We start from the raw sequence: 10,894 nt of genomic DNA on the forward strand, positions 1-10,894 counted from the left end.
CACACTAATCCCCCTAAAAACTAGAAACAAGTGGATGAATATTCAGGTCATCTCTCCAAGACTGTGTCCAAGATTTCCTTTCTTCGTTTTCAAGGGATTTTTTTCCACATTGTCTTTATTCGTAGTGTTGTTTTTTTTCTTTGTTTTTTTAGCATCGTTTTGAAGACCGATTCAGGTTCACTTAAACTACAACTCTGCTCGTTTGAGAAACACGCCAACATTTCCTTTTCAAGGGATTATCCGTGGGTTTTTTTCCGTAGTTGAATAATAATCTTCTTAATTTATTGTAATAAATGAAAGATTAAAGGATTTTATGAACCCAGGGAGTGCCAGCTTCTGATATCTCTGTTGTTTCGCTGCTGCATGATGGGTGTTTTCTGCGCCAGACGCAGGTGGTGATCAGAATAAAAGGATCTAGTACAATAATCTATCTACTGATGGGATGTAATTAGGATAACATAAACTCAAACGGTGACCTGATGAACAGAAGGGAAGCAATTATTTTAGAGAGCTGCATGGACAACAACAAAAACAACACTATCCCGTTTCCAGCGTGCATACAGCTGCTCACACACATGCATTTACACGTATAAACACACACACGATATCAGTACTCAATCAGCACCTATAACAACATTACCATAACAAAACCATCCTTTGGTTTCCCCCGCTCATATTTACACAATATATTCATCACTATCGCTCATCCCCGTCGGGAACCAGCAGATGATGTCAATTGCTCCTCTTGCTTCCTCCCCGCCTTGCACAATGAAATAGATGTTCACCACAAATAGATAGGCGGCTGCCAGCTGTCTTCCAGACCAGGGCAAACAAAGAGGCCACTAATAAATCCAGCTTTAACGGCTGGACAAGATCAACCACACTCCCTGCCTTCTTGCTTCATTTAATGTGGCGTCTTCTGAACAACAGAGAACAAATTAAATGCCTCTCAGTCGCCAATAAAACAATGCAAACATCTTCCTGAAAGGATATAAAAGAAGACGGAGGTGTTGTCGAGGAAATGGTGATGGAGGCAGTGTTGAACCACAGAAGCTCGATATTAGACTGTAAGATGAAATATGAACAGAGCAGAGGACGGCGCGCTAGTCGCCGATGGAGCACGGTCTCTGATATGGTATCTGATGCATATAAAGTGTCTTGGATATCAGAGAAACGTGGAGATTGTCAGCAAAGGCTTGATTTGGATTATCGGGTTTCGGGAATCACTGCACTAGAACGTGATCCTCTCTTTTAGCTTTGTGAGGAGGTTCGGGTGCCCATGACTGAGCTTGTATGGAATTACGCAGAGCCGAGCCCCCACCCGAGACATTTTAACAGATGAGTTGCTGCCAAAAGGAGTCACCTCCTTGACTGCCCGCAGGATCAGCAAGCCAACTTGACTCTTTATGCGCGACTCAAAAATAGCCACGGGGACCAAATAAATTCACAGGACCGATGCGTTCTGTGGTTTATCATGTCTGCTTTGCATTTGAGAGAGACGGAGTGTGTTGTTTCTTTTCTTAAAGAGACATCGTCTCATTTTAAAGTGATCCTCTTGTTACTTTTGCTCAACAGCTGCCATTGTGGTGACGTATAGCAATTGTGGGGTATTGAAAAGTGCGAAAGTGTAGTGTAATGGTACAAAGGAGATGAGAGTATGGATGTTACAGTAGCTCCGATAAAGTTTGCTAACATGAGCCACGATACGCGACCAAGGACGGTTGTAGCAACACAACCACATCATTTCCTGATGTGAGCAAGGGTGTATTTTGTATCTCTTCTGAATTAAAACGTTCCTGTTGACAATGCCGTTTGTTGTGTCCTCAACACATCTGTAATCGCTCTCTCTCTCTCTCTCTCTCGTTTTACAGATTGTTTGCGAGCAAGTGCAGCGGCTGCATGGAGAAAATCGCCCCCACAGAGTTCGTGATGCGCGCCCTGGAGTGCGTCTACCACCTGAACTGCTTCTGCTGCTGTGTGTGTGACCGGCAGCTGAGGAAGGGCGACGAGTTTGTCCTGAAGGAGGGCCAGCTGCTGTGCAAGATCGACTACGAGAGGGAGAAGGACTTACTCAGCTCGGTTAGCCCGGATGACTCAGACTCAGGTGAGCCCTCCGCACCCTCTCGCACCAGAGTGAGAGCGACACGGTGGTGCGATCGTCGCATGGCACCAGGCTGCTGTATTCCGTATGCCGTGTTCCATCACTGTGGCAGCCAACATAGACATCCACCACGCAACTCCATCAAACTGGTTTTACTTACCAATATTGAAGGGAAAAATGATTAAGTTGTCCAAATAATCCGAGTTTGCCAAATAGTTTGCTGAACATCTGAGATCATTCAGAGATCTTGCATGTGCAGCCCAGACAGTGAACACTTCTAAAAACATGGCTCCATCTGCAGCTTTTCAATGGCTGATTTTGTCGCATTCTAATTCAAGCGTGGAGCGTAGTTTTATGATACAGTAGGAAGTGGAAACAGGACGAAGCCAAGCCACCCTGTATTAATGGCTCTCCATCCGTGGGCAGGGTCTGGTGCTGGAAAGAATTAAATCACTGCATCACGGTGAGTGACAGAGGGATTTGGGGCCTTTTGCAGAAAGCCTGCGCCTCCGCTCTTATCAGCTCTAGTGTTCCTCGCCTCTAGCCTCCACACACAATGAGGCATCTCGCCAAGCCTCACTGTTCACTACCATCTGGCTCACATTTAAACATGCACAAAAGCGGCGAATTTGTCAAATACATCTGTGCCTATGTCAACTTTTGTCAACTTGTGGGAATATTTGCTCTGCGTCTTCCTCGTTGGGTTGTGTCCCAGTGCGTCGCACAGGCATGTCCTTTGTGCACGTCTCCGGATTTCAAGATGGAGAAAATGTTGACATGAACAGAGGTTAACCTTGTGACAGACAGCATGTCGGTTTTCAGTGGAGAAATGTCGACGCTCATCAGAACCAGACACCAGGAGACACCGAGCCATCATGTGCTCTCCTCCCGACAGCCTGTAGACCTCAACGTCATTTGGATTTATGAACAGTGCTGCTGGTTTGGATAAAGAAACACTTATTTTCAGCCTTACATAGATGGATAATTGATTTTTTGTTTTAATTCATTAATTTTGATGCTATGTTTACATAGCACTGTGGCCTTTGTGGCAGGTAAAACTAAGATGCAGAATGATAATGATAATGTTGAATTAAGTAAAACATTTTCCATTTTATGTCATGCTGCAGAAGTTTAATCAGAAGCAAAAATTATAATGAATTTGCCTTTTAATCAAGGATCAACTTTACACAGTGTGTGTGTGTGTGTCACAAGTTTACAAGTTTCACGTTGTTTTAATGCACTTTTCAGTACAAAGATGCTCAAAATCATATACTCGACTACTGTGAAAGTAATGAATTGTTCTGGGAGAATATTTATTATATGATATATAGCAGCTGCAAACAGCAAGAAGACTTAAATTACCTAACAGGCATTTTCTTAATATGAGAAATTTAATAACATAGTTATTACATTTAGTATAGAAGCGTAAAAAATGACACATATTTTACAACCTAAAACTGTAAAATCCTGCTACTGACGGTACAAATCTAGCAATCCAATTATTATTTTAAGGTCTGAAATGGAGCAAATAAATGGATTTTCTTGCCGTGTCGTGGAAGAGTCATTTCTCACTTGTGCTCGTGTTGGTTTTTCATGTTGCATTTGATGTAGTGTTCTTATCAGAGATTGATTTGGTGTAAATCAGACAAAGCTGAGTGCAATAAATTACGTTTGACACAGTGTCCAGTTCAATGACAAATGTGCATATTTAACTGCATTCTCCAAGAACAAGAGCTGCACACTTCTGTAAGTCTAATCGTACATGTGGCCTTTTCCTTTTGTAATAAATTGATAACAAAGTATCAAAAACACATGTCTCCTTTGATTATGCACTTGTGGTGTGTGAATCTCCCGGTATAGGGTAGAAGGAAACATATTTATCAGCAGACTGTCACTGACTAGAGGGTGTAGTTAGTTCAAGCTTGTGCTGATGACACAGAAAAATGTCTCCCTCTGCAGAGAAAAGCGACGATGAGGAGTTGGATATCAAGCCGGAGAAAGGCATAGGAGGCCAGGGGAAGGGGGATGATGGGAAGGATCCCAGGAGGCCCAAAAGACCACGCACCATCCTGACCACTCAACAGAGACGGGCCTTCAAGGCCTCCTTTGAGGTGTCTTCAAAACCCTGCAGAAAGGTAAGACCAAGCTTAGATAATCTATGAGGAGAAAAAAGAAAGTCGTGTTCCCTGGACTGTGTTTGGGGTATTGTGGTGTTCGGGTGCCGACCACGAGCCCTACAGTAGTTTCACAAATTAAACTCTCAAATTAAAAAGAGGCTCCCCCACCTCAGAGCTCTGCTTTGAAGTGGCGAGCAGCTTTCTGTTCTGTGTTAACTGAGGCAGCCTGCACCAAATGTCACACTGAGATAGGAGAACTGGTTCTATCGGGCCCTAAAACAGGCCCGGTCCTCGGCTTTGAAGAGGCATTGACCAAGAGGTCCAAAAAGAACCACTGTATTCATTCACCAGTTCAATGAAATCAGAGAAGCAATGTGCCCATCGGGGAATGTGGAAGATGTGTTAAGGAGGCAAACTAGTTCAGTGTGCTGGGAAGTGTTTTTTTTCTTTCTCGTGGGATGCTGGAAATCTTTTGTCTTGCTGCTTTCAGGTGAGGGAGACGCTGGCTGCAGAGACGGGACTCAGTGTTCGGGTGGTGCAGGTGTGGTTTCAGAACCAGAGAGCTAAGGTGAGAGCAGCCAACGCGGGATGAATTGGATTTTGCGTCCGCATACAACAGCCTTGTTCCATCTTAAGAGTCCAACTAATAAATCACCACAACTATGTGTGTTAAACTTATCACTGCATTCCTTTCTCAAATGTAAAAAAAAAAGAAAAACACACACCAGGAGTTGCAAATCTTGCTCCCTCTCGCATTAAATGTCTCCGCCCTCCTCTTTTTTGATGATTATCTGGTGGAAACCTTTGATACTTGACAATGAAGTGCACTCCGATACGGACCCTGTGCAGTTCATTTGAGGGTGAACAGCGAGGAGCATCCTTTTCAAATTAAAGAGCCCATGTTAGTTTTGGGGGTTCCTCACCACTCTGACTCCTCCGTTTCAGATGAAGAAGTTGGCACGAAGACAGCAGCAACAACAAGAACAACAGAATTCTCAGAGACTTGGCCAAGGTAGGAGACTGTACTTACCCTGCACACACAATGGAAGATCATTGTCTCACGGCTCTTTCTCTGGGAAACTATTTAGGAGGGAGATATTCATTCTCATTTTTCTCTTTCACGTTTTCTACCTTTCGAAAGGCCCATTTCACTCACTTAGTTCGCCGATTGTCATTTCATTTGATTGTATGAGCTTCACTGAGCAGAGTTTGACACTTTGAGGGAGAAAGTTAATCTGTGCTTCCGAGCAAAGTCCCATCAGTGCAACTGGAGCAGGAGATGTTATTTCGATATATTTTACCCAGGTGCTTGAACTCTTTTCACACACAAATTATTAGTTATTGTTCTTCTGTCATAAAACATGTCAGAGGGGAGTCTTTAGGTAACATACATTGTTTTAAATAGACATAAATCTAGTTAGAGTGTTTCTTTTGTTGTCTGCTAAACTGAAATATCAGTGAAATCGCAGAATCCGAAAATATACGAGCCGCGTTCCGTTACTGTAAAGTCAAATGTGTGCAATGGTTGCACTCGATAACAGATAACAAACATGTCAATGCGTAAACAAGAACACTGAACATCAAACACACGAGAAAGTCTTTCTGTTAGCCAAACGGAATTAATGGCAGACGTCATTCTGTGAGACCGCTGAATGGGGGGGGGGGAGGGGTTCCAGAGGGATGAAGCCACAAGACTTTTGTGTCTCTCTCACAAGTCAGTTAGCCAAGAGCGGTGTGTTTGTGAAGGGAATTGTGGGAGAAGCCACAGGAAAGACTTCTGTTGGTTTCCATGGAAATACTAACAGAGGCAGCCAAGCAATCCAGGTATTTGGGAGTATTGTGTCCATCCGACAGGAACCAGAACTTTAATCGTCCGAGCTTCTTGCTTTGACAGGAGTGCGGCAAAGACATTTACACTACTATTCACTGTTTTTAGTGTGCTAACATAATTGCACACAAAGGTTTTTTCATCAGATATTAGTCTTCGATTTCGTACCATATTTGCCTCTACTAGAGCTCTCACTAACTAAATGGACGGACTTGTAGTTAGAGTCTTAAAAAGAAAAATAGCTAGAGCCTTTAGTTATCAAGCTCCTTATTATGGAACCAACCAACCCAGTCCCCGAGGTCACACAGTCACCCTCACACCGCTTAAGAGTAGAAGTAAGACCTTCCCTTTGACTTATAGTAATTATAGTTTTGGGGCTGATCAGGTTTGCCCCCCTCATATGCTGATATAGGCTTATAGCTGCCGGGGACCGGGACGGATTTAGGGATGCACTTATCTCCCTCTTTCCTTTTTTTTCTCTCTGAATGATTCATTTTCTCAATCAATCACACTCCTAACTCTCTGCTTTCCCCCTGACTGACCCCGATGGGGTCCTCATGGGGGGGGAGACGGCATAGATCCCACTGCATCTATGGATCGCCTGATGGATCTTCCTGCTCTGAATTCCTGCACCGTCCTGCCCACTGTCCTGTTGAGACTCCGCCCACCCTCCTCCCCACCGCCATCTGCCTGATGGATCGTGAGGTCGGATCGTGACTATGCTACTAATGATTCATATTACCTGTGTCATTCATTTTGGAATGTATTTTTTTAACTCCAATCTCTCCTTCTACACACATTACATCTGTTGCATCTCCCCATCCTGAGAGGCCTCTCCTCTCTCTCCTTCTTTTTTTTCCCCTCTTTTTTTATTTGGGAGTTTTTTCTGGAGGTTTGTGAGTCGAGTTTTTAGGTTTTGGGGCAGTGTACAGATTGTACAGATTTTGTAATTTGATTAATTGGGAATTTGAAAATTTGTGAATTGGAAAAATTGAATAATTGAAATTGAATATTTTGATTAATGTTATAATGTTTTTGAAAAAAATTTTTTTTTTTTTAAAAAAAAAAGCTTTTTTTGAAAAACTTGAACCCAAACTGTATGTTTAGGGGAATTTGAAGATCTAAAATTAGGATGGGAATCCCAAGATTACCAAGAAACGTGTCCTGACTGTCGATGCTCTCATCGTCATGGTTTCCCCCTGTCCGCCACACCTTTCAGCCCACTGAAAAATCCTCCAAATTTCTTTTTTTTTTCTTCGTCATCTTCTGTGACGTTTTATTTCCCGTTTGCTCTCCTCGTCTTGCAGAGGTGATGTCCAATCGGATGGAGGGGATGATGAACTCCTTCACACCGCTGGTTCCGCCGCAGCAGCAGCTGGTCGCCATGGATCAGAACGGTTACAGTACAGACCCGTTCCAACAGGGACTCACCCCCCCACAGATGCCCGGGGACCACATGAACCCATATGGTGAGCATTCACCAACTCCATCCGCCCCCCCATCTCTCCCTCTACCAAACCCCCCCCCCAAAAAAAAGCACACACACACATGCCTGTCCCTTGATCAACCTCATCGCGCCCCGGTGGGGGACATGTGTTCGGGCCACAGCTCCCCTGATTGAAGCCGCTCACGGAGACGTACGGGCGGCTTCTCCTCCCACACGAGATAACACACGTACACTCAGAAGCTATTGGGGTTTGAAGTTTATTCTCAAATCTGTTTAATATCGTTTTAACTCTCCGCCTCCACCTCGGAGACATGCCCCGTTAATGGTGATGTGTTCCACTGGCGGTGAAAACATGTGGTCAGTGTGGACAGCTTGAGATGAAGCTCAATCCTGACAATGACTGAGGGTTGTGTGAGCTAATTAATCAATAGGGGGGGAAAGTCTTTGCTTTTTAATTATTTCCTACATCACCCAGAAATGAAATAAGGAGGGGGAATAAGTCAATCAAGTATTACTGGAATAACGCATTTCTGAACGATGTCCTCAACAAGCCCCAGAGGGACCATTTGCGGAAGTTCATAACTTCCTTATAATTTGCCTCCATTTAGTTCATCTCGGTAGTAGGAACCCAAATCCCCAGTCTCATCACTCCTTTGGTTTGGGGAAAAGAACAATATTGGCAAGGCATTAAAAGATACGTCTCAAAACCCTGTCCCCATTTTGTGCAACACTATCATTAAGATCCAGAGTGTAATAAAGTGAACTATTCCCTCCAGAGAAATAACATGTTGAGGCTTATGAAAGGCGGACGCAGTTGCTATTAACCAGATATTTTAGGAGGATGCCCCTTGTTTACATGCTCCCTCATAGACCGCAATTGTCCCACCGAGGGCAGCAAAAAGTGAGCTTTGATATCGAACAAAACCGCTCTCCCAATTATGATGACCCACAACGGCCATTTCTCAAAGTGACTATTAGTCGCTGTAATTTCCCAACGCTGCTATGAATCTCAAACATAAGATTGCATTGATTTCACAGTCGGAGCGGGGTTGTTGTTGTTGTATGTCTGTTGAATGACGCCACCAAATCCTGACGGCCACCTCTGTGTCGTTCGCAGGCAACGACTCTGCGTTCCATGACATCGACAGCGACACGTCTTTAACCAGCCTCAGCGACTGCTTCATGGCGTCGTCGGATGTCAACTCCATGCAGGCCCGCGTGGGGAACCCCATCGACCGCCTCTACTCCATGCAGAACTCTTACTTCGCATCATGAAAGAGAAGAGCGACACAAATCAGCAAAGAATAAACTGCCCATCTCAACCTAGAGCGCCATGGCCCGGGAGTTTCCACACCAACACGGACACGACGGAGGAAACCCGGCAGTAGCTCCTGGTCATGTGCTGACGCTGACTCAAAGATCGTAAAAACCACTTGATGTAGGACAGTGGCAATTCCTGGGGAAAAGACTTAAATATTGTTAGAGATTATTCAGTAGGATTGCTTACCTGTCACAGGAGATATTAGTCTTTTTTTTGGTCCCGTAAAGAAAACGAGTATATATTGAAGCCACTGATTACACACTCTCAAACCAAATGACACAGTGAATTCATCCAGTGCATGATCAATTGTAAACTCAAGCTTTTTGTAAGCCCCTGTCCCCTGGTTAAGATGTGGTGTTTGGACTGTTTCTTCTTTACACTACATGGATTTCCATGTTCACCGTTAGCATTTTGATCACTTTCAATAGGTTTAGATATTGTGTTAATAGTAAATAGGTGCAGCATGTCTGCAAGAGTGACTGTACATTTGTGTATGTATGAGAGTTTGTGAGAGAGTTGTGTAGAGGAGAGAGAAACAGGAGAATGTGTTGGACAAGTAGGATCAGTGAAGTGTAAATACTTTCCCCAGGCAAATTGGATGTGCATGTTACAAAATGGAAAGCATTCTATTTATTTAACTATAACAGGCTCTTGAAGGTGCATATTAAACATGAAAAGCTTTATTTAAAAAAAGGAGAGCATTTTTGTTCTTTTCGTTGAGCAATTAGTGAGTTCATGAGTTCCTCGACTTATCTGTATGCCTTTTTTAATATGAAGATTAACCCTTTTTGTTTTGTTTTTTCTTCAGCCAAGCTGTAAATGAGCAATGTTGCTATTTATTTCGTACAGACCATAAACCTTTTGTTGTCATTGTCATATGTGCATTCTCAAAATGTTAAAGTTGCTAAATGACCAAAGTTGACTGGTTTGATGAATAAACAATGTCTTTCTCCTGATAACATTACATAAATGCCATCCAGTGATCATTCTAATGGTAACATGTCCCAAATATCACCTATTTCAATGTATTCTCCACTAATTTCAGCCGGACGCTAGCAGTGTGGCTCTGAGGATAAAGGTCTCGGCATGTTGGTCCGTATAGAATCTCAACCTTTTTTCAGTGATGTACCCCCTGTGAAATATTTTTCCAGCCAAGTCCCCCCCCCCCCCCCTGTGCAAAGTATTTCTGGTTGATAAAAATATGTAATACACAGCACTGTGCCATCAGTCTGATTTAATATAGAATATATAAAAATCAGTTTCTGAACTTCCACTTCTATTTGATTGCATCCAACTGAAATACGTGGAAGACTGGAGCCAGGATGTGTGTGTAAACTCTGTCGAGGTCCCGCTCCCTCTTAGATATGAAAGGAAACCATTCCTATTTTGAGATGTACATTAATGAAAAAATAGTCGTACATATTTTATTAAATGTATGCTAATGAATGTCGCTCAACCCTACATATTATTACCTCACTTATTGGATAGCCTGCCACACTATTTGGTACAAACATTCATGGTAACCATGAACCCAATGCTCCCCTGACTTTTCATGTGGCACAAATATGTTATCGTGACAACTGACGAGGAAACTCATGACCTTCCCATAGAGTGTTTCTTGGCTCCGTAATTAACCAATGTAAGCACACCAACACTCAAATCCGATTAGAGGAATGTGGCAACATGTTTACAGAGTATTACACGTTTGCATCGCCGTGCCAAAGAACAGCATTTATATGAACCTAATGTCAATTAGAATCGTGTAAGTATACTAATTACTTGTCGATAAGAGTAACTGTACGTTGCGTTAGAAACACGTATGTGAAGTTATGGTGTGGTCGGCGAGAACTTCAGGTGACATACGAATACAGCTGCACGACTGGAGTACGAACCCCACCTATAACCTCAGGGCTTGTGTGGCGGCTTCTTGGAAGTGCCATCTGGGTGCTCCTTCATCTCTCTGACAGCTCCTCAATGTGGCCAGGCAAGCTTCCACCCACTGTCTGTGTTGTCACATGACCACGCCGATATACAGCGCGTTTATGAGAATCTGTTTTACTATTACTCAATATATTGCTCG

At 43.3% G+C, this 10,894-nt stretch overlaps 1 protein-coding gene across 1 annotated transcript in view; it reads left to right on the forward strand.

The window, feature by feature from the left end:
* lmx1bb (LIM homeobox transcription factor 1, beta b) overlaps positions 1 to 9,977 on the forward strand; it is a 46,023-nt gene extending 36,046 nt beyond the window's left edge. The window contains exons 3-8 of the mRNA XM_056418175.1: positions 1,872 to 2,104; positions 4,061 to 4,236; positions 4,709 to 4,786; positions 5,164 to 5,230; positions 7,354 to 7,515; positions 8,611 to 9,977. Of these exons, the coding sequence (XP_056274150.1) occupies positions 1,872 to 2,104; positions 4,061 to 4,236; positions 4,709 to 4,786; positions 5,164 to 5,230; positions 7,354 to 7,515; positions 8,611 to 8,768 (874 nt within the window). The 3' untranslated portion in view covers positions 8,769 to 9,977. The remainder of the gene's footprint in view (positions 1 to 1,871; positions 2,105 to 4,060; positions 4,237 to 4,708; positions 4,787 to 5,163; positions 5,231 to 7,353; positions 7,516 to 8,610) is intronic.
* Positions 9,978 to 10,894: the final 917 nt, after the last annotated feature.

This window comes from Pseudoliparis swirei, chromosome 7 (genome assembly GCF_029220125.1).
Source record: "Pseudoliparis swirei isolate HS2019 ecotype Mariana Trench chromosome 7, NWPU_hadal_v1, whole genome shotgun sequence".
Taxonomy (NCBI): Eukaryota; Metazoa; Chordata; class Actinopteri; order Perciformes; family Liparidae; genus Pseudoliparis; species Pseudoliparis swirei.